We start from the raw sequence: 23,952 nt of genomic DNA on the forward strand, positions 1-23,952 counted from the left end.
GGGACCCCCGGGATCGCCGCTGCAGCACTGCGCTATCATTACTGTACTGAGTTCGCTCTGCACGTAATGACGGGCGATACAGGGGACGGAGCAGCGTGACATCATGGCTCCGCCCCTCCTGACATCACGGCCCGTCCCCTTAATGCAAGTCTATGGCAGGGGGCGTGACGACCGCCACGCCCCCTCCCATAGACTTGTTTTGAGGGGGTGGGCCGTGACGCCACGTGGGGCGGAGCCGTGACATAGCGATGCTCCGGCCCCTGTATTGCCCGTCATTACGTGCAGAGCGAACTCAGTACAGTAGTGATAGCGCAGTGCTGCAGCGGCGATCCAGCAGCGGGACCGCGGCGATCTGACATCTTATCCCCGATCCTTTGGATAGGGGATAAGATGTCTAAGGGCGGAGTACCCCTTTAAGGGATGAGAAAAAGGGGACTGCTAGAATACCATCACTTTAGGGAGCAGGGATCAGTGTGTAACTTCACCCAATATGGGAATTTCTCACTAAGGTATTAGTATCCATTATTGGCAACGCGTTTCAACTTTGCAGCACCAGGGCCTTCATCAGGCATCACTCTTGTACACGGACAGTGCCGGTCTCGGTAGCGCCTGCTCGTTTCAGTGAATAGGGCTAAGCTGTAATTGCAGACTCGGCCCGTGGACAAGAGTTGCTCTTTTTGGAAATAAAATCTAGACTTTCACAGTATTGAGTGCACTCACCTGTGCAGAGGACGCCCGCATATACCCAGCACTGTCCGAATTTGACAGGTCCACTCCTCTTCCACTCGCGGAGGATGCTGACACTTCCATTCCACTGTGTAGGGTTCATTCCTTCAGTGTAGTCTCCATTCCAGTTACCCACAACCACCCCACCGTCATTATCATTGCTGTTCACCTAGACAAATAAAGAAAATAACTGGGGTGTTAAAGGGGTACTTCAGTGGAAAACATTTTGTTTCTCAAATCAACTGGTGCCAGAAAGTTAAACGTAAATTACCGTATTTTTCGCCCTATAGGACGCACCTGCATATAAGACGCACCCAATTTTTAAGGTGCAAAATCTTGAAAAAAAAAAAAGATTCTGCACCCAACAGTGATCTTAAACCTGCGTTGGCTGTCCGGGCATGCTGGGAGTTGTAGTTTTGCAACATCTGGAGGTCCGCAGGTTGAAGACCACTGGTATAGGAGGTAATACTCATGTGTCCCCGCCGCTCTGGATCCGTCACGCTGCCCTGGATGTCGCCCTCCATCGCTGTCGCTGCGTCCCCGTGGTGTCCCCGACGCTCTGGACGTCTTTTTCCCCGGGATCCTCGCTCTCCGTTGCCGTCATCACGTCGCCGTCATCACATCGCTACGCACGCCGCTCCTATTGGATGACGGGACGACGTGCGCGACGACGTGATGACGTCAAAGGAGAGCGCCGGCCATGCAGGGTATCCCGGCACGGAGCAGACACCGAGGAGGCAGGTAAGGTCCCTCCCGATGTCCTGCAAGCTGTTCGGGACGCCGCGATTTCACCGCGGTGGTCCCGAACAGCCCGACTGAGCAGCCGGGTTAGTGTCACTTTCGCTTCAGACGCGGCGGTCCCGGCCGTTGACGGCCGCAGGGACCGCCGTGATAGGTGTGTATTCGCCGTATAAGACTCACCAACTTTCCCCCCCAGTTTTGGGGAAGAGAAAGTGCATCTTATACGGCGAAAAATACGGTACTTCTATTTAAAAATCTTAATCCATCCAGTACTTATCAGCTGCTGTATCCTCCAGAGGAAGTTGTGTAGTTCTTTCCAGTCTGACCGCAGTGCTCTCTGCTGACACCTCTGTCCATGTCAGGAAATGTCCAGAGCAGGAGAGGTTTGCTATGGGGATTTGCTCCTTCTCTGGACAGTTCCTGACATGTACAGAGGTGTCAGCAGAGAGCACTGTGATCAGACTGGAAAGAAATTCAAAAATGGAAATTCCTCTGTAGCATACAGCAGCTGATAAGTACTGGAAGAATTAAGATTTTTATATAGAAGAAATTTACAAATCTGTTAAATTTTCTGGAGCCAGCTTATTTAAAAAAATTACCCCTTTAAATTGTGATTTAGAAAAATTATTAAGTATCCAAGCCTTATAAAACCCCCAGCACTCACCATGGCTGACATCATTCTGCCCACATGGAGGGGATCGTTTCGGAGAGATTCGTCCGATGAGTAGATTGAACTCTTGTCCAACAAGGTGAGGCAGATGTTCAAGATGTCACTTTCAAACTGTTTGGGGCAAAACAACAGTATAGATATATATATATATATATATATATATATATATGATCCAAAAGACAATACATTATACAGTACAGAGGCAGCAGAGCTCCATGTGTCACCCAGCACTCATAGGTGGGTAGCTAGTGGGGCATGTGCCTAGGGAACTAGGTGCCATGGAGAAGGATGGTGCCCTCAGGCCACTATGTCACGGCCAACATGTTTAAGAGATGGCCGTACACACAGGACACAGCATGGACCCAGGGCTGGTGCAAGGATTTTTGCCACCCTAGGCAAAAGCTAATTTTGCTGCCCCTTGACTCCACTCACTGTCCCTCTCTTTGACACGCCCCATCTTACTTCTGGGGTGACACACTGTAACAAACCTCCTCCTCATGTAATCTACTTACTATTAAGGTGACACACTGTAACAAACCTCCTCCTCATGTAATCACCTTACTACTGGGATGACACACCGTAACAAACCCCCTCCTAATCTAATATCTTTACTACTGGGGTTACACACTGTAACAAACCTCCTCCTCATGTAATATCCTTACTACTGGTGTTACATACTGTAACAAACCTCCTCCTCGTGTAATCTCCTTACTACTGGGGTGACACACTGTAACACACCTCCTCCTCATGTAATATCCTTACTACTGGGGTAACACACTGTAACAAACCTCCTCCTCATATAATCTCCTTACTAATGGGGTGACACACTGTAACACACCTCCTCCTCATGTGATCTCCTTACTACTGGGGTGACACACTGTAACAAACCTCCTCCTCATGTAATCTCCTTACTACTGGGGTGACACACTGTAACAAACCTCCTCCTCATGTAATCACCTTACTACTGGGGTGACACACTGTAACAAACCCCCTCCTAATCTAATTTCCTTACTACTGGGGTGACACACTTCAGGGGAGGGGGTGTTATGGTGGTGCTGCTGGCTAAGCGAGTGGTTCGGATGCTGGTTGTCTAACTCTCATGAGGCAGGCCCATCAAGAGGGCGCTCTAGGCGGCTGCCTACTTTGCCTATAGGTAGAGCCGGCCCTGCATGCACCTATAGCTGAGAGTTGTTGATGTGAAATGTCATGTACATTGCTTTTCTTACCTGACCATAGTCCCATCTTCTACTGCTAAATCCCGAAGAATTTCCATACCAGTACATTCCGACATCATTCAGCACGTACTCTGCCCTCTCTGAATCGTTACTCATGTAAACTTCATCACCTAAGAGATAGAGAACAATTCATGACCCTTCAAATGGGGGACACGGTAGGTTGTTTTATGGTGTCCAGATACCAGCATGTCGATTTATTCCTATTTATCCGGTACTGGGGAGGTGATGTCACGCCACGCCCCCTACATTCATGTCTATGGGAGGGGGCGTGACGGCAGTCACGCCTCCTCCCATAGACATGAATGGAGGGGGCGTGGCGTGACGTCCCCAGTCCCAGAAACCCGGAGGTCTCGAAACTGGAGATTTAGCACCTGCATAAAGCATGCGGGGAGATCACGGGGGTCTCAGCAGTAGGCCCCCCGCGATCAGACATCTTATAAAGTGTTTTTGCCCGGAATACCCCTTTAATCCTGGCACCAAGACGAGTCCATGAAAACCCATCCTTATTACCCAGGATGGTAATGCATCCTGCCACAAAGCAGAGAGTCTAGAATTTCCATTAATTTAAATAATGTACTTTCAGTATTTGAAGTATATTTCTGAAGCCGGCTTCTAGACAAACATTAGGGCAGTGTTACTAAGACTGTCTAATTCTTAAAGGGGATATCCAGAATGCAAAAAAAAAACAACAACAAAAAACAGGCTTAATCTATTTCAAAGACCGCGCCCTGTCTGTCTCCACTTTGGCTGTGGTATTACAACTTGGCTCCATTCACTTCAATGGAACTGAGCTGCAGAACCACACCCAACGTGGAGACAAACAGGGAGCGGTCTTTGAAAGAAATTATCTCTGTTTTAAAATTTCTGGATAACCCCTTTAAACAGTGCAAAGTTAGACTAGACTGTCTCAAAATCCTTTAGGTGGAAGAAGCAAAAGTCAGCTCACCAGTTTACAGATGATCTTAAAGGGTCACTCTCATTAAAACTAATTTTTGCTATTGCACTAAAAAAATTTCTAAAATACTTTGTTTAAAAATAACAAAGTTTTCTATGTTTTATTTGTGTTTAAAAAAGCTCAAGAGCACATTTTCCCCCAACTCATACACAGACTTAGGACCGAAGCCCAAACACAGGAAATGCAGCCTGGAGTGCTAAGGGGGGTGTGTCCAGCCTCATCCAATCATAGCTCCTCTCACACTTTACCGCCATATGCTGTTGGTTGGACACACATCCCCTCAGCACTCCAGGCTGCACTTTCTGTGTTTGGGCTTCGGTCCTAAGTCTGTGTATAAGATGGGGGAAAATGTGCTCTTGAGCTTTTTTAAGCACAAATAAAACACAGAAAACTTTTATAGTATATTAGAAATCTTTTTTATTTACCATAAGGAGTGCAATAGCAAAAAAAATATTTTTTATGAGAGTGCCCATTAAATGCTCTGGGAGTGAATATTGTGTGAAGCAGCACGTAGGACACCAGTCGGGCCGATTTTCGATGGATAGTAGCAGCAAAAGTTTTTTTTAGATCCAGTGAAAACTCTTCATACACAACGATACATGGGTTTCGAACTGTTACAGTTCAAAACATGTCAGCATTTTTGTTTGGTTTCTAACATGAATATTTTTAACTGGATCGAATAAAGCTTGAAGTGGATTGAGGCTGAAGACTAATGTTTATAAATCAAATGAAACTCAGACGGGTTTCGAACTGTTACAGTTCTTACTCATGGCCACATGAGTAAGAACTGTAAGAGTTCAAAACATGTCAGAACTTTTGTTTGGTTTTTAACATGAATATTTTTAACTGGATCGAATAAAGCTTGAACTGAATTGAGGCTGAAGACTTCTAATTCCTTTTAAATAAAAAAAATCAGCCAGATTTATCACAGGCTGTTTAAAGGGGTACTCCGCCCCCTAGACATCTTATCCCCTATCCAAAGTATAGGGGATAAGATGTCTGATGGCGGGGGTCCCCAGCGTTGGGATCCCCGCCATCAGACATCTTATCCCCTATACTTTGTGATCTCCGTGCTGCACCCGGCGTTCGTTTAGAGCGTTGGGTGCAGCGCCAGAGACTCGTGATGTCACGACTGCGCCCCGCTCGTAACATCACGGCCACGGCCCCTCGATGCAAGTCTAGGGGAGGGGGCGTGACGCCCCCTCCCATAGACTTGCATTGAGGGGACGTGGCTGTGACGTCTTGAGCCTCCGCTCCATGCACCGGATGTCTGGGATGCCACAGCCTTTGGATAGGGGATAAGATGTCTAGCGGCTGAGTAATCTGGAGTATCTTTAGACTGTCTAGTCTTAGTTTAGGCTGGATGGCTGACTTTACACCAAAGCTGGCTTACGTTACACAAAATGTTACGCAACACAATTTTGGCGCACACCTTTTTATCAGAAAACCATGTCCCCTTTACTGCTACGCCATACTTTACAATACCCAGAGATATGTATTAAGCTTATTAAAAACACCATAATTGGCATATCTACCTGATGCCCATGGGTTAAAGAGCAAAACGAAGCTTCCAAGGTTAGAAGTTGAGGAGCGCCCTCCACTGGTGATCTGTAGATTCATCCGGTAACGGCCAACAACTCCAGTCACTGACGGGTTGACGCCCATTGTCATAGAGCTGCCACTGCGGTTTCCACGTACCACACTCCAGGCCGTTCTACTGGGAGAATTGGAAACAGCCATCACAGCCCTTGTTCCTTTGGATTCAGATGGTCTGGTACCTATCAATAAAAGATGGATTTTAATCTAAAATTACATACACAATATCCGGAGTATAAGACAAACAGCAGGAAAAGCACCTAGAGTTCTCTAATTTTCTGACATGTCCTAGTCCCGAGTGACACGACCTACTAATGCCTTATAGGGGTACTCCGGTGGAAAATGTTTTTTTTTTTTAAATGAACTGGTGCCAGAAAGTTAAACAGATTTGTAAATGACTTCTATTAAAAAAAATCTTTATCCTTCCAGTACTTATTAGCAGCTGTATGCTACAGAGGAAGTTCTTTTCTTTTTGAATTTCTTTTTTGTATTGACCACAGTGCTCTCTGCTGACACCTCTGTCCGTGTCAGAGACTGTTCAGAGCAGCATAGGTTTGCTATGGGGATTTTCTCCTGCTCTGGACAGTTCCTGATACGGACATCAGGTGTCAGCAGAGAGCACTGTGGACAAGACAAAAAAAGAAATTCAAAAAGCAAAGAATTTCCTCTGTAGCATACAGCTGCTAAAAAGTACTGGAAGGATAAAGATTTTCTTTTTAATAGAAGTAATTTACAAATCTGTTTAACTTTCTGGCACCAGTTGATTTAAAAAAAATTGTATTCCACCAGAGTACCCCTTTAAAGGGGTACGCCACCCCTACCTATCCAAAGGATCTTGGCTGCGGCAACCCAGACATCTGGTGCACGGAGCGAACTTTGCTCCGTACCGGATGACTGGCTATGCGGGGGAGAGACTCGTGATGTCACGATCACGCCCGTTCGTGACATCACGGACACGTCCCCCTCAGTGCAAGTCTATGGGAGGGGGTGTGACCTTCATAGACTTGCATTGAGGGGGCGTGGCCATGACATCACGAACGAGGTGTGACGGTGACGTCATGAGCCTCCAGCGCTGCACCCAATGCTCTAAACGAATGCCAAGTACAGCAGGGAGATCCTGGTGGTCCCCAGCGGCAGGACCCCCACAATCAGACATCTTATCCCCTATCCTATGGATAGGGGATAAGATGTCTAGGGGCGAAGTACCGGAGGGGAGACTCGTGACGTCACAGTCACGCCCGTTCATGACATCACGGACATGCCCCCTCAGTGCAAGTCTAAGGGAGTCTAAGGGAGTCGTAGACGTAGTCACGCCCCCTCCCATAGACTTGCATTGAAGGGGCGTGGCTGTGATGTCATGAACAGGGCTTGACCGTGATGTCACAAGTCTCCAGCGCTGCACCCGACGCTCTAAACGAACGATGGGTGCAGAAGGGAGATCGCGGGGGTCCCAGCAGCAGGACCCCCATGATCAGTCATCTCATCCCCTATCCTTTGGATAGGGAATACGATGTCTAGGGGCGAAGTACCCCTTTAAAGGGGTACTCCCGAGGAAACCTTTATTTTTTAATCAACTGGTGCCAGAAAGTTAAACAGATTTGTAAATCACTTCTATTAAAAAATATTATTCCTTTCAGTACTTTTTAGGGGCTGTATACTAAAGAGAAATCCAAAAAAAAGAAATGCATTTCCTCTGATGTCATGACCACAGTGCTCTCTGCTGACCTCTGCTGTCCATTTTAGGAACTGTCCAGAGCAGCATATGTTTGCTATGGGGATTTTCTCCTGCTCTGGACAGTTCCTAAAATGGACAGCAGAGGTCAGCAGAGAGCACTGTGGTCATGACATCAGAGGAAATGCATTTCTTTTTTGGATTTCTCTCTAGTATACAGCCCCTAAAAAGTACTGGAAGGATTAAGATTTTTTAATAGAAGTGATTTACAAATCTGTTTAACTTTCTGGCACCAGTTTATTTAAAAAAAAAAAAAAGTCTTCCACGGGAATACCCCTTTAAAGACAATGGTTTGGGACCCTTCTGACCCTTCTGCCCCGATTGAATGGATTTAGTGGGGATCTAGACCCATTTCAGAGGCCAATTTGAGCTAAAGAGGTCTAGCACCATGTCAACCACTTACATCTAGAGGATGGTGCGAATCAGCAGAACCAGATCATGGGGCTCCAATAATGTTATTTCTTGACACATAAGAAAATATGTAATGAATTTTTTTTATTTTTTATTTTTTTATGGAATGGATCTAATTGTTACTGGAACTTCTTTTTTCCCTGGAATAAATACACACTGGTATTGAGGACAAAAACTGTCTGAATTGCCCATAGCAACAGCGCCTATTTCCACCTACCATGTAATTCCTCTCCAACACGTCTCCAACAGGTTGTCCCACCCAGTAGTAAAGGGGCTATTTAGTCTTCCTTCCATGGTACATAAACCCTTTCTTGGGCCCAACCCCAAATCTCTTACAGGGCCTCCAACCTATGATGTGATACGCAATACTATTCTTGAGCAATTCCCAATAAGTATAGGGTTCAGTAGAGGTCACGAGGTGACTATCAATATCTACATCAATAATATGTTATTAATTTAACGAAGCTTATGCAAGGCTTGCAAAAATGACTCTCCCTCCTGATCCATTCTTCCTCCCAAAAGCCATGGGACGTGCACAGACATTTTGGAGGACCCCCTTTTATGTCTGTGTGTGCACATCCCCGCTGCTGTACTGGGATGAGGGAGGGCTCCTAAATTACCAAGCTATGAAGTATGTGTGAATTACAATAGGTTATTGTTCATGGATTTAGGACAATAACCTCTCCTTTTCGGGAGGGGGGAATCTATAAAACATCATCGAAAGTACAACACTGACAGGTGGCTTTGATGTTTTAGACGAATGTCAGAGAAAATAGGACCAAGTCTTGGGAAAAATGCTTGTCTGACACTTCTGGATGGACCGGTTTAGTATTTGGGATTAAAGGGGTACTCCGCCCCTAGACATCTTATCCCTTATCCAAAGGATAGAGGATAAGATGTCTGATCGCGGGGGTCGATCCCCACGATCTCGGCTATGTCCCCTCAATGCAAGTCTATGGGAGGGGACGTGACGGCCGTCACGCCCCCTCCCATAGACTTGCATTGAGGGGGCATGGCCGTGACGCCACAAGCAGGGCGTGACTGTGACTTCACGAGCCTCCGGCCCTGCACCTGATGCTCTAGATGAATTCCGGGACCCCCGCGAACTCGGCTGTGGCACCCCAGACATCCGGTGCACGGAGCGAACTTCACTCCGTGCTGGATGACTGGCGATGCGGGGGGGAGGCTTGTGATGTCACGGCCGCGCCCCGCTTGTGACATCATGGCTACGCCCCCCCTCGTGCAAGTCACCCGATGCTCTAAACGAAAGCCGGGTGCAGCAGGGAGATCACGGGGGTCCCCAGTGGTGGGGTCAGATATCTTATAAGATGTCCAGGGGTGGAGTACTCCTTTAAGCCTCATTTTCAGGCTCATGCCTCAACATATTGAAGACTCTTCCGAGACCGAGTCATCTAGACCAGGACTTCTCAATCCTTCTGGGTCCTGATCAGCTAATATTTGGTGAGCCTGGACCTTATCACCAGTGGTCGAAGTCCATGCTAAAATATAGAGTAATGTTCAGCTCATCCTCCCGAACTCAGTATAGCAATAAAATACAGAAATTTGGACAAATATTTTGCCAAACCTTGACTCGGTGCAGTCACAGAGCTCACTATATATCTTACCAGAGAGATGTCAGACTCATTTTCAGCCATATGGTTGCCTTTAAAGAGCCATTTCCACCATTGTTCCTACTCCCCAACATATTGATAGATAACCCGAAACACCATATCGCACACCAATGTAGATCTAATGGTTCCACCAGATATCATGGTTCGCTTCTTGGTAAGTAAAAATCCAAGCTGTCCTTTGGGACCGAATTAGATTATACCCAACCCTTTCCATCTGTCTAAAACCATGCTTCCTACCTTGGCAGGTGGTCAGGGTGGTCAGGGTGCTTGGGTATGGCACACAACTGTATTAATGCCTGTGTGTTGCAGAACAGAGCGGTGCGGTGGTGCACAACAGAGCTCAGAATTCAAGATGGTACCTGGTCCCTGTTCTTGCACCAGTCAAAGGAAGAGCCTACAATCTCTAAAATGGGTCCTGACCACACCGGCCACACAAAATGACGTGGCATACCATATTTGGTCCTTGAGTTTACAGGAATAAGTTCTGTCATGTGTGAATTCTTACCTCATAGGAACATAGCTGCTAGAGGACATCATGGTGCTCCACCATGCATAGTCCTCGCATGATTAAAAGTTAGAAGAAACTTACCTGTTTCTACAATCATGGTGAGACCATCTGAGGACTGAACAGGTCTATTGAAGTTAAGGCTTATATTAAAGCTCTGGCCTCTTCGGACAATCAGTTCACTGGTGACATAATCTTTGGTTCTGTGAGCTGTAGTATTTGCATTCTGCTGAAAGTCAACATTGGTCACCCGTAGGCCTGAAAACAAAGATGTATATATTAGAACCCCTCATTAAAATGAACCTCTGGGGCAGTGGTCCCTGACCCAGTCCTCAAGGCCACCAACAGTCCAGATTTTTATATGAGTGGTATAGAGCAGAGGTCTCCAACCCAGTCCTCAAACCCACCAACAGTCCAGATCTTTATATGAGTGGTATAGAGCAGAGGTCCCCAACCCAGTCCTCAAGACCACCAACAGTCCAGATCTTTATATGAGTGGTATAGAGCAGAGGTCCCCAACCCAGTTCTCAAGACCACCAACAGTCCAGATCTTTATATGAGTGGTATAGAGCAGAGGTCCCCAACCCAGTCCTCAAGACCACCAACAGTCCAGATCTTTATATGAGTGGTATAGAGCAGAGGTCCCCAACCCAGTTCTCAAGACCACCAACAGTCCAGATCTTTATATGAGTGGTATAGAGCAGAGGTCCCCAACCTAGTCCTCAAGACCAACAGTCCAGATCTTTATATGAGTGGTATAGAGCAGAGGTCCCCAACCCAGTTCTCAAGACCACCAACAGTCCAGATCTTTATATGAGTGGTATAGAGCAGAGGTCCCCAACCTAGTCCTCAAGACCAACAGTCCAGATCTTTATATGAGTGGTATAGAGCAGAGGTCCCCAACCCAGTCGTCAAGGTCACCAACAGTCCAGATCTTTATATGAGTGGTATAGAGCAAAGGTCCCCAACCCAGTCCTCAAGGCCACCAACAGTCCAGATCTTTATATGAGTGGTATAGAGCAGAGGTCCCCAACCTAGTCCTCAAGACCAACAGTCCAGATCTTTATATGACTGGTATAGAGCAGAGGTCCCCAACCCAGTCCTCAAGGCCACCAACAGTCCAGATCTTTATATGAGTGGTATAGAGCAGAGGTCCCCAACCCAGTCCTCAAGGCCACCAACAGTCCAGATCTTTATATGAGTGGTATAGAGCAGAGGTCCCCAACCCAGTCCTCAAGGACCACCAACAGTCCAGATCTTTATATGAGTGGTATAGAGCAGAGGTCCCCAACCCAGTCCTCAAGACCACCAACAGTCCAGATCTTTATATGAGTGGTATAGAGCAGAGGTCCCCAACCCAGTCCTCAAGACCACCAACAGCCCAGATCTTTATATGAGTGGTATAGAGCAGAGGTCCCCAACCCAGTCCTCAAGACCACCAACAGTCCAGATCTTTATATGAGTGGTATAGAGCAGAAGTCCTCAACCCAGTCCTCAAGACCACCAACAGTCCAGATCTTTATATGAGTGGTATAGAGAAGAGGTCCCCAACCCAGTCCTCAGGGCCACCCAACATTCTGTTTTTTCCAGTTACTCCATTTAAATAAAACTGAAAATTCTAATCCTGGACTTGAGGACTGGGATTGGGACCTCTGTCCTATAGCATGATACATGATTAGGCCAAAACCGAATTTGTGCTGTGGGATGTCTATGGCATGTGTATCTCTATAGGATTCATTGAACGTTACTATGATAATTGCTATTGATTTGGTTCCTATTTAACTGTTTTGAGAATATGTAGGGTCTCAAAAAAGTTTTGGGTAACTTTTTGCTGACTATTTTTTTTTTATATAAACCTATGAAAGATAAGTCAATTCACACTTGACATAGCCATGTAAATGCTAATGTAGCTACTGTAATTTGGGTGTTGGGGGCTGCACTGTATGGAGTTTATGGGATCACCACAGAAAGAGAGGTAAAGCTTGAGTGCACATGCTTGTACCTGGGCTTGCCACAAAATGACCAGTGGCGACTTTTTGGTACACCGGCATCAGATACTAAATCGTGCCATTGTACCAGCCCACACCTCTTCAATGTTTATAGGTTCCATTTGCACCATCTACACTATAGACAGGTTGTTAAACTTGACTCCATCCCAATGTATTTAAGACAACGTGGCCGATATAACGAAATCGCAGCGTCCAGATAAACCCCTTGACCTTGTTAGGCCGGAGACTTCTGCTGCACCTATATAATTTAGACTTGTTGGGAAATAAGATGCTAGGTGCGGTTTTATAGACTGTGGATTGAGTAATTTACGATTGCAGGGTTTACTTTACAGAAATCTCCACCCAAAATTAAAATAGCTTTAAATAAAGTTGATTGAACATAATAATGTAATATAATATGAAATTCCTATGGACTACAGGATCACAGTTGTAGCTATTAGATCCCTCCTTTGAGCTCTCAGATCCATCCTTTCTCTATCTGTATACTGCTGCTGCTTTCTCTATAAGATCAGGATGCATAGCAGTTATACCCCTCATCTCCCAGCTCTATTTGTATACTGCTGCTTCTATCCCTGTGGGATCATGAAAATAAGTAGTTATACCCCTCCCCTTTAGCTTAATCTGTAAACTGCTGCTACTATCTTTATGGCATTAGGATATATAGTAGTATTGCACCTCCTCTTCAGCTCTATCTGTATACTGCTATCTCTGTGAAATGATATAGTAGTTATTTCTCGATTTGTAAACTGCTGTTATCTCTATGGAATCAGGATATAAAGCAGTTATTCATCTCCCCTCCAGCTCTGTATACTGTTGCCGCAATAACAATGCCAGAAGGATATATAATTATACACCTCCTCTACAGCTCTATCTGTATACTGCTGCTGCCGCTATCTCTATGTGATCAGGATATATAGTAGTAATACACCTCCCCTCCAGCTCTATCTGTATACTGCTGCTGCTATCTCTATATGATCATTATATATAGTAGTTATACACCGCCTCTCTTAGCTCTATCTGTATACTGTTGCAACTATCTCTATAAGATCAGGATATATAGTAGTTATACACCTCCCCTTCATCTCTGTCTGTATACTGCTGCTATATCTATGGGATCAGGATATATAGTAGTTATACACCTCCTCTCTTAGGTCTATCTGTACATTGTTGCAACTATCTCTATAAGATCAGGATATATAGTAGTTATACATCTCCCCTCCAGCTCTATCTGTATACTGCTGCTATCTCTATGGTATCAGGATATATAGTAGTTATACACCTCCCCTTCATCTCTGTCTGTATACGGCTGCTATCTCTATAAGATCAGGATATATAGTAGTTATACACCTCCCCTCCAGCTCTATCTGTATACTGCTGTTATCTCTATGGGATCAGGATATATAGTAGTTATACACCTCTCCTCCAGCTCTATCTCTATAGTGTCAGGATATATAGTAGTTATTCACCTTCCCTCCAGCTCTATCTGTATACTGCTGCTATCTCTATAGTATCAGGATATATAGTAGTTATTCACCTTCCCTCCAGCTCTATCTGTATACTGCTGCTATCTCTATGGGGTCAGGGTATATAGTAGTTATTCACCTCCCCTTCAGCTCTATCTGTATACTGCTGCTATCTCTATGGGGTCAGGATATATAGTAGTTATACACATCTGTATAGGACTGAAGATATTTTGGTACAGGCAATTTTGGTTATCTTTCTGATTCTTATAAAAGGTACTGGCCAATTTGTAATATGGGTTCTCCAAAAATAAGTTGATCATAGTATGCCCTGCCCCTGGGAACCCCAGCAATCAGTTATAATTTGCACAAGAAAAAGTAAATTCTAATTTCCTGCAGCACCCCCAGTGGGGAATTGAGGCATTGCAAGGTGTCTAAATAAAAAATAATTTAAAAAAATTTGATTTGAGTGTTTCCCAACCAGTGTGCCTCCAGCTGTTGCAGAACTACAACTTTCAGCATAATAATATATAATATTTGTATAGATAATACAAAAATTAAATACAAAAAAAAGCAATTTTTTTTTAGAAAATGTATTTTAAAAACATATAAATTAAATAGCAAAATATACAGGAAACTGAAGATACATGCTTGTAAACTGAATATGTGAATCATACAAATAATAATAATGATAAAAATATAATATAATAAAAAATATATAATAAATAATAATAATATATAATATTTTATACATAATACAAAAATTTTATAAATAAAAATTAAAAAATATATTAGAAAATGTATTTAAAAAAATATACATATAAATTATATAGCAAAGTATACAGGAAACTGATGATACAGGCTTGTAAACTGAATAAGTGAATCGTACAAATAATAATGATAAAAATATAATATAATAATAATAAAAAATATATATAATATAATAAATAAGAATAATATATATTTGTATACATAATACAAAAATGTAATACATAAAAATAAAAATATTAGAGAATGTATTTTAAAAAAAAATATATATAAATTATGTAGCAAAGTATACTGGAAACTGAAAATACAGGCTTGTAAACTGAATACGTGATTCATACAAATAATAATAATAATGATAAAAATATAATATAATAATAATAAAAAATATAATATAATAAATAATAATAATATATAATATTTGTATACATAATACAAAAATGTAATGAATAAAAATAAAAATAATTAGAAAATGTATTAAAAAAATATACATATAAATTATATAGCAAAGTATACAGGAAACTGAAGATACAGGCTTGTAAACTGAATAAGTGAATCGTACAATTAATAATGATAAAAATATAATATAATAAAAAAATATATAATATAATTAATAAATAATAATAATATATATTTGTATACATAATACAAAAATTTAATACATAACATTTTTTTTTTAAATATTAGAGAATGTATTTAAAATATATATATATAAATTATATAGCAAAGTATACAGGAAACTGAAGATACAGGCTTGTAAACTATATAAGTGAATCATACAAATAATAATAATAATAATAATGATAAAAATATAATAAATAATATTAATAATAATATAATAATAACATATAATTGTATAAATATTTAAAAAAATAAATACATCAAAAATAAATAATTTAAACTGTATTTAAAAAAAAAAATATATATATATATATATATATATATATATATATATATATATATATATATATATTTATAGATAAATTAGATAGCAAAGTATACAGGAAACTGAAGATACTTACTTGTCATCTTGTCTCTATATCCCTCTGTGCTGCAGATGTTCTCCTGATGAAGTATTGAAGGAAGATCTCTCCTCGGTGACTCTTCTCCACTTTTATCCTACACGTATGGTTCCTCTTAAATATGCAAAACATATGGGTGAGGTTTTCCTCGATCCTTTAAGTGCTGTGATCCTATACTGAAGAATATATCGGGGTTGCTCAAGTTTGGGTGTGGATGCAAAATCTTGCGCGACAAACAATTAGATGATCCAGTCCGGGGACATGCCAGTCACAGCTTCTCAGGAATTGGCAATAATACACATCTTCTACATAACATTTCAGGTGGGGGGTGGGGTGGGGATGATTAAGAAAGAATGAAGATATTTTGGCAGAAATTACTAGCTAGTATGACGAAATGGAGATTGCACCTTGCTTCTCTTTCTTTGTGTTTATATGACTGTTTAGGGCATCGTTTAGTTTGCGTGCACAGTGTTAGGCTGAATTTCTGTGTGGAATTCCGCATTGGAACACAGCTCGGAGATTCCGCAGCAGCAGAATCCCATTGATTTCGATGGGATTCCACTGCGCTGTTTCCATGCCGGAAACATCTGGCGCTCAGATTCGAATTTCGGCGTCCGCAGAAAGAATAGACAAGTGTATTCTTTCTGCGGACTCCACATGGAAATTCATGGGTGGTGATTTTTTTTAAATTAAGCTTTATAAAAATTATAGGTTTTCTTTTTAACCCCTTGAGGCAGTTTTTTCAAACCAGGGTGCCGCCAGCCGTTGCAAAACTACGTCTCCCAGCATGCCCGGACAGCCGTTGGCTGTCCGGGCATGCTTGGAGGCTTAGTTTTGCAAGGGCTGGAGGCTCCCGGGTTGGGAAACTCTTCCTTAAAGGGGAACTCCGGTACCCTACATCTTAGCCCCATAAGTGTCTGATTGTGTGTGGGGGGGGGGGTCCCAGATCTCCTACAAGGAACCCCGGTAATCCTTTTGCACTGAGCGGTCTCTGTGCTGGATTACTGTTGACCACAGCATGAAGATGTGATCATCACGTCCCCTTCATGTGTCTCTATGGGAGAGCCAGAGATACACGAGTGCTGTATCTCCAGCTCTTCCATAGAAATGAATGGAGGGGTTGTGTAGACCATAAATGTTTGGAACACTGGGGTACTGGGCAGGAGATCGCAGAGGATCCCAGCGGTCGAACATTACCCCCCCCCCCCCCCCGCACGATCAGATGCATATCCCCTATCCTGTGTATAGAGCATAAGATGTAGGGTACTGGAGTTCTTCTTTAAAGGGGTACTTCGCCCATAAGCAGCTTATCTCCTATCCAAAGGATAGGGGATAAGATGTCTGATCTCGGCTGCGGCACCCCAGACATCTGATGCATGGAACGAACTTCTCTCCGTGCCGTATGATTGGCGATGTGGAGGCTCGTGACGTCACGGTCACGCCCCGCTCGTGACGTCATGGCCATGCCCCCTCAATGCACGTCTATGGGAGGGGGCATGATGGCCGTCATTTCTCCTCCCATAGACTTGAATTGAGGGGGCGTGGCCATGATGTCACAAGCGGAACGTGACCGTGACGTCACAAGCTTCGGGCACTGCATCCGACGCTCTAAACAAACGCTGGGTACAGCAGGGAGATCGTGGGGGTTCCCAGTGATGGGACCCCCACAATCAGACATCTTATCCCCTATCTTTTGGATATGGGATAAGATGTCTATGGGCGGAGTACCCCTTTAAGGACACAGCCAATTTTAATTTTGGCATATTTCAGTTTTAATTTTGTTCTCCTCGCCTTTTGGGCACAGAGGGACTGCAGAGCGAGCTCCTGGCTGTGCCTGTGTAGCTCTGTGTGTCTGCTCATAGTGGCGGATTTCTACAGTGGAAAATCTGCCACTACGAGCAGACACACAAAGCTACCCGCAGCCGAGAGTTTGCTTTGCAGTCACTCTATGACTGCCAGAGTTGCATTCACAGCAACAAATACACTGCGGATGTACCCAGTGCGACCCTGTCCTTTAAAGGGAAACTGCCATCAGTTTGACTAACCTGTTGGTTCTGGTGTGAAATGTGGGTGACACTGATGATAACCACGGTTTTAGGTCCGGTTGTAAAAGCGCATACGGCGCAAAAATGAGCCGACCGGACCGAACGTTTCACTCCGGCCGGCTCATTGAAATGAATGACATACGGGAGCGCATACGGTGACATACGGGAGCGTGAGGTTTTAGCTCCCCCCTGCCATATGCGCTCCCGTATGGGAGAAAACGTAGTGTGAACCCAGCCTTACCTGTCCCTGATCCGTAGTCCCGTTGTCTCCCTCATTTGGGCGACAGGCTTGGTGTGCGGGCAGGCAGAGCATCAGGAGCACGCTGACGTGCTTAAGCTCCACCCGCACACCAAGCCTGCCGCCCAAACGAGGAAGAAAACGGGCCTATCCAACTCTCGGTTTACACAGTGCACTTTATAGTAAAACTGACATATGAAGTGAGATATGAAGTAGTGATCAAAAATCAGCATTTCTAGATTTTGGTATCTTTTTACGTTTGCGTCTTTACCGTGCGGTTTCATTAACCTTTTTTATTTAATAGTTCGGACATTTCCGCACGTGGCAATACCACATGTGTTTATTTTCAGTATTTTATTTTAAAAATGGGAAAAGAGGAATAAAATTAGTACTTAGTAATCCCTAATAAATATCTCATAATGCCCTTATTAGTACCCCCCCCCCTCATAGTTCCCTCATTAGTAATACTGCTTCCCTAATGTGCCCTCATTACTTACTTACTAATATTAAAGGGGTATTCCAGGAAAAACTTTTTTTCTTTTTTTTAATATAAACTGGCTCCAGAAAGTTAAACAGTTATAAATTCTATTAAAAAATCTTAATCCTTCCAATAATTATCAGATGCTGAAGTTGAGTTGTTCTTTTCTGACTGGCAACAGTGGTCTCTGCTGACATTTCTGCTTGTCTCGGGAACTGCACAGAGTAGAAGAGGTTTGCTATGGGGATTTGCTTCTACTCTGGACAGTTCCCGAGACACGTGTCATCAGAGAGCACTTAGACAGAAAAGAACAACTCAACTTCAGCAGCTCATAAGTACTGAAAGGCTTATGATTTTTTAATACAAGTAATTTACAAATCTGTTTAACTTTCTGGAGCCAGTTAAACAGTTATATATATATATATATATATATATATATATATATATATATATATATATATATATATATAAATGAAAGGTTTTTCCTGGATAACCCTTTTAATTCTCCAAAACTCTCATCTTCTCTAAATTTGTATACCACAGATAAATCATATTGTGGCTCTTGCACACTCCTATTTATAGCCTATTAATCTACTTTAACAAGGAAGCCTTAATTAATTCTGCTACTATCTTGTACAGCAATAAGGAGCTGACGTCTTCAGTCTCCATCACACTGGGATCTCATTCTTACATCATCCTCACTGTACAAAGACATTTTCCCCTGGACATTGTCTCACCAGAGCAAACCCTTACCAGTAGTGTTGAGCGCGAATATTCGTAATGCTAATTTTTATCGCAAATATCGGCACTTCGCGATTCCGCGAACATTTAGAATCTAGTGCTATATATTCGTAATGACGAATATTTGGGTTTTCTTTCACATGCAAATTTCTATGTAAATTTTTATGTGAATTTTCGCATGGAAAAAAAAGTGAAGGAACATAGCGAATATGCAAATTTTGCGAATATAGGACGAATAATTGTCAATATCGCGAATTTGAATATGGCTCCTGATGCTCAAGTTAAACAGATTTGTAAGAAGCTTTTACCAAGTATATAGGGCACCTCTGTAGTTAGTTGCCCCCTGTAGGTAGTTTTTCCCGTATATATACTGCCCCCCTGTAGTTAGTTGCCCCCTGTAGGTAGTTTTCCCCGTATATACTGCCCCCTGTAGTTAGTATGCCCCCTGTAAGAAGCTTTTACCAAGTCTATAGGTCACCTCTGTAGTTAGATGCCCCCTGAAGGTAGCTTTTCCCCTATATACTGCCCCCCTGTAGTTAGTATGCCCCCTGTAAGAAGCTTTTACCAAGTGTATAGGGCACCTCTGTAGTTAGTTGCCCCCCGTAGGTAGTTTTTCCCGTATATACTGCCCCCTGTAGTTAGTATGCCCCCTGTAAGAAGCTTTTACCAAGTGTATAGGGCACCTCTGTAGTTAGTTGCCCCCCGAAGGTAGTTTTTCCCCTATATACTGCCCCCTGTAGTTAGTATGCCCCCTGTAAGAAGCTTTTACCAAGTGTATAGGGCACCTCTGTAGTTAGTTGCCCCCTGAAGGTAGCTTTTCCCCTATATACTGCCCCCCTGTAGTTAGTATGCCCCCTGTAAGAAGCTTTTTACCAAGTGTATAGGGCACCTCTGTAGTTAGTTGCCCCCCAAAGGTAGTTTTTCCCGTATATACTGCCCCCTGTTTTTAGTATGCCCCCTGTAAGAAGCTTTTACCAAGTTTATAGGTCACCTCTGTAGTTAGTTGCCCCCCGAAGGTAGTTTTTCCTGTATATACTGCCCCCTTTAGTTAGTATGCCCCCTGTAAGAAGCTTTTACCAAGTGTATAGGGCACCTCTGTAGTTAGTTGCCCCCCGAAGGTAGTTTTTCCCCTATATACTGCCCCCCTGTAGTTAGTATGCACCCTGTAAGAAGCTTTTACCAAGTGTATAGGGCACCTCTGTAGTTAATTGCCCCCCGAAGGTGGTTTTTCCCATATATACTGCCCCCCTGTAGTTAGTATGCCCCCTGTAGGTAGTTTTCCCCTATATACTGCCCCCTGTAGTTAGTATGCCCCCTGTAAGAAGCTTTTACCAAGTGTATAGGGCACCTCTGTTGTTAGTTGCCCCCCGAAGGTAGTTTTTCCCATATATACTGCCCCCTGTAGTTAGTATGCCCCCTGTAAGAAGCTTTTACCAAGTGTATAGGGCACCTCTGTAGTTAGTTGCCCCCCGAAGGTAGTTTTTCCCCTATATACTGCCCCCTGTAGTTAGTATGCCCCCTGTAAGAAGATTTTACCAAGTGTATAGGGCACCTCTGTAGTTAGTTGCCCCCTGAAGGTAGCTTTTCCCCTATATACTGCCCCCCTGTAGTTAGTATGCCCCCTGTAAGAAGCTTTTACCAAGTTTATAGGTCACCTCTGTAGTTAGTTGCCCCCCGAAGGTAGTTTTTCCTGTATATACTGCCCCCTTTAGTTAGTATGCCCCCTGTAGGTAGTTTTCCCCTATATACTGCCCCCTGTAGTTAGTATGCCCCCTGTAAGAAGCTTTTACCAAGTGTATAGGGCACCTCTGTTGTTAATTGCCCCCCGAAGGTGGTTTTTCCCATATATACTGCCCCCTGTAGTTAGTATGCACCCTGTAAGAAGCTTTTACCAAGTGTATAGGGCATCTCTGTAGTTAATTGCCCCCCGAAGGTGGTTTTTCCCATATATACTGCCCCTGTAGTTAGTATGCCCCCTGTAAGAAGCTTTTACCAAGTGTATAGGGCCCCTCTGTAGTTAATTGCCCCCCGAAGGTGGTTTTTCCCATATATACTGCCCCCTGTAGTTAGTATGCACCCTGTAAGAAGCTTTTACCAAGTGTATAGGGCATCTCTGTAGTTAGTTGCCCCCTGTATGTAGTTTTTCCCCTATATACTGCCCCCCTGTAGTTAGTATGCCCCCTGTAAGAAGCTTTTACCAAGTGTATAGGTCACCTCTGTAGTTAGTTGCCCCCTGAAGGTAACTTTTCCCCTATATACTGACCCCCTGTAGTTAGTATGCCCCCAGTAAGAAGCTTTTACCAAGTGTATATGGCACCTCTGTAGTTAGTTGCCCCTGTAGGTAGTTTTTCCCGTATATACTGCCCCCTGTAGTTAGCATGCCCCTTGTAAGAAGCTTTTACCAAGTGTATAGGGCACCTCTGTAGTTAGTTGCCCCCCGAAGGTAGTTTTTCCCGTATATACTGCCCCCTGTAGTTAGTATGCCCCCTGTAAGAAGCTTTTACCTAGTGTATAGGGCAATTCTGTAGTTAAATGCCCCCTGAAGGTAGCTTTTCCCCTATATACTGCCCCCTGTAGTTAGTATGCCCCCTGTAAGAAGCTTTTACCAAGTGTATAGGGCACCTCTGTAGTTAGTTGCCCCCTGTAGGTAGTTTTTCCCGTATATACTGCCCCCTGTAGTTAGTATGCCCCCTGTAAGAAGCTTTTACCAAGTGTATAGGGCACCTCTCTAGTTAATTGCCCCCCGAAGGTAGTTTTTCCTGTATATACTGCCCCCCTGTAGTTAGTATGCCCCCTGTAAGAAGCTTTTACCAAGTGTATAGGGCACCTCTGTGGTTAGTTGCCCCCTGAAGGTAGTTTTTCCCACATATACTGTCCCCTGTAGTTAGTATGCCCCCTGTAAGAAGCTTTTACCAAGTGTATAGGGCACCTCTTTAGTTAGTTGCCCCATGTAGGTAGTTTTTCCTGTATATACTGCCCCCTGTAGTTAGTATGCCCCCTGTAAGAAGCTTTTACCAATTGTATAGGGCACCTCTGTAGTTAGTTGCCCCCTGTAGGTACCTTGGCTGGTCCTGGTGGCACTCCAGTTGAGAATCACTGGGATAACCCCTTTTCAGGATAGTAGAATAGTTGTAACTTCAAACCAGCGTCATATTTAGATTTCTATGGAAAGAACAAAAAAATGACAATGGGGTTTATTTACTAAGAGTGTTGTGTAGTTTTCTTTGTCGGTTTTGATTTCCGACAGGAATTTTCCCAAATTATTTACTAAGGTTTCCCTACATTTTCCACTTTCCCTACATTTTGCTTTTTTTTTACAATTGTTCTGATCTGTCGGGTTTTCCTCAGCTGGAATCCACCACATTTTCTGTGGAAACCTTAGTAAATTTGTTGGGACTTTTCAAAACTGTCAGAGACCACGCCCCTTTTGTCAGGACCACGCCCCCTGTCTCCTGTGGCCACGCCTCCTTTTCAGATTTTTCTTGTAAAATGGAGGTTTTTTTTGGGGGGGGGTTTGTCACAAATTGTGTCGGATGGAACGTGTCACACAATTTGGGTGCAAAACCCGACAAAAAAGAGTCGGGATCACATTAGTAAGTAAACCCCAATGTGTATTTCACATTTTTATGACATTTTTTTCCCCATCGCACGATAAATGAACCACATGAATGCAGGGGAAAAAAGTGGCAAATAAAAAGAATAAGAGAAGAGTAACACCCCCCCTATTCTTTTTTTTTTTTTTGCAGCAATAACAACAGCAAAAACAAAAACGATATATAAAATAATAATAAATAATAATAATTATTATATTATTAATAATAATACTTATTTTATATATATAATAGAATTATTAATTTTTAGATTTTAACATCTCTGCTAATTATGTTGTTCTAGTAATTAGACAAATATTCGCGTTCTCCTTCCAGTGCCAGATAAGAACATTATTTACAGTACGGGATACTCGTGACTATTCACTTCTATCAGTGCCAACAGGGAGAAATGTAAGAAGTGAAGAAAATCTGAATCATCCTTGAAGAAAACTGACAGAAAACTATCGGTTTCACTGACACAATGCTCAATGAAAAAGGCAGAAAATGAGTCATTAAAGATTATATATTGGAGCAAAACCGATCCTAAATCCACCTAGTGACTAAGGTGGTGTTTTCTGAGATGGAGGTTTCAGTTTTTGTAGTCAAAACCCAATCCTTGACAGGTTTTAGGGAGGGCACTTGGGGCCCCACTGGGAAGATCTAGGCGGCCGCTATCCCTCCCTCGTTTTGCTTAGGCTTCCATAAGTATTTTCCGGTTTTGCCCCTGCCATTATTTTCTTCTGTACTGGTTACCACTCTTCCACGTAGTAAAAAGATTGGGTCACCTGATGGTTATTCGGTCTTGTCCAGTCTAGAAAAGGTGGCAACACTTTATAAAGACCAAACTGTGTCCCCAACTTCCATAGACTTTGGTGGAATGGATGATGCTCATGTCCCACCACCTCTTCTGTACTGGTTACCACTCTTCCACGTAGTAAAAAGATTGGGTCACCTGATGGTTATTCGGTCTTGTCCAGTCTAGAAAAGGTGGCAACACTTTATAAAGACTCAACTGTGTCCCCAACTTCCATAGACTTTGGTGGAATGGATGATGCTCATGTCCCACCACCTCTCCTGTATGTAGCTTTAATAAAGGGGTCATGTGGGGGTCTGGATCGCTTTAATGGTATGGGCCCCCCATCGTTTTCGTTTTTTGTTATTTTTTTGCAGAGACAAGTCAACCGATAGTGTTCTCACCCCTCTACCATGTGTAGGACGTTTGCTCCTCTTAAAGGGGTACTCCGTTGCTCAACGTTTGGAACAAAATGTTCTGAATGCTTAGAGCTGGCAGCTCATGATGTCATAGCCCCGCCCCTCATGACGTCACGCCCCGTCCCCTCAATGCAAGTCTATGGGAGGGGGCGCGACGACTGTCACTGTGATGTGTTTATCATTATCTACG

At 43.3% G+C, this 23,952-nt stretch overlaps 1 protein-coding gene across 10 annotated transcripts in view; it reads right to left on the minus strand.

The window, feature by feature from the left end:
• LOC130297685 (protein-glutamine gamma-glutamyltransferase E-like) overlaps positions 1–23,952 on the minus strand; it is a 56,860-nt gene that overhangs the window by 15,849 nt on the left and 17,059 nt on the right. For 5 of the 10 annotated variants that reach the window (XM_056550419.1, XM_056550417.1, XM_056550418.1 and 2 more), the window contains exons 3-9: positions 22,021–22,122; positions 15,459–15,634; positions 10,287–10,460; positions 5,863–6,105; positions 3,364–3,482; positions 2,132–2,248; positions 721–895 (exon numbers count right to left, since the gene is read on the minus strand). In XM_056550419.1, the coding sequence (XP_056406394.1) occupies positions 721–895; positions 2,132–2,248; positions 3,364–3,482; positions 5,863–6,105; positions 10,287–10,460; positions 15,459–15,465 (835 nt within the window). In that variant the 5' untranslated portion in view covers positions 15,466–15,634; positions 22,021–22,122. Of the gene's footprint in view, positions 1–720; positions 896–2,131; positions 2,249–3,363; positions 3,483–5,862; positions 6,106–10,286; positions 10,461–15,458; positions 15,635–21,975; positions 22,123–23,952 lie in introns of all 10 variants that reach the window. The other 5 variants (XM_056550424.1, XM_056550425.1, XM_056550421.1 and 2 more) reach the window with 5 other exon arrangements.

The sequence above is a fragment of the Hyla sarda genome, chromosome 13 (assembly GCF_029499605.1).
Source record: "Hyla sarda isolate aHylSar1 chromosome 13, aHylSar1.hap1, whole genome shotgun sequence".
In the NCBI taxonomy this organism is placed as follows: domain Eukaryota; kingdom Metazoa; phylum Chordata; class Amphibia; order Anura; family Hylidae; genus Hyla; species Hyla sarda.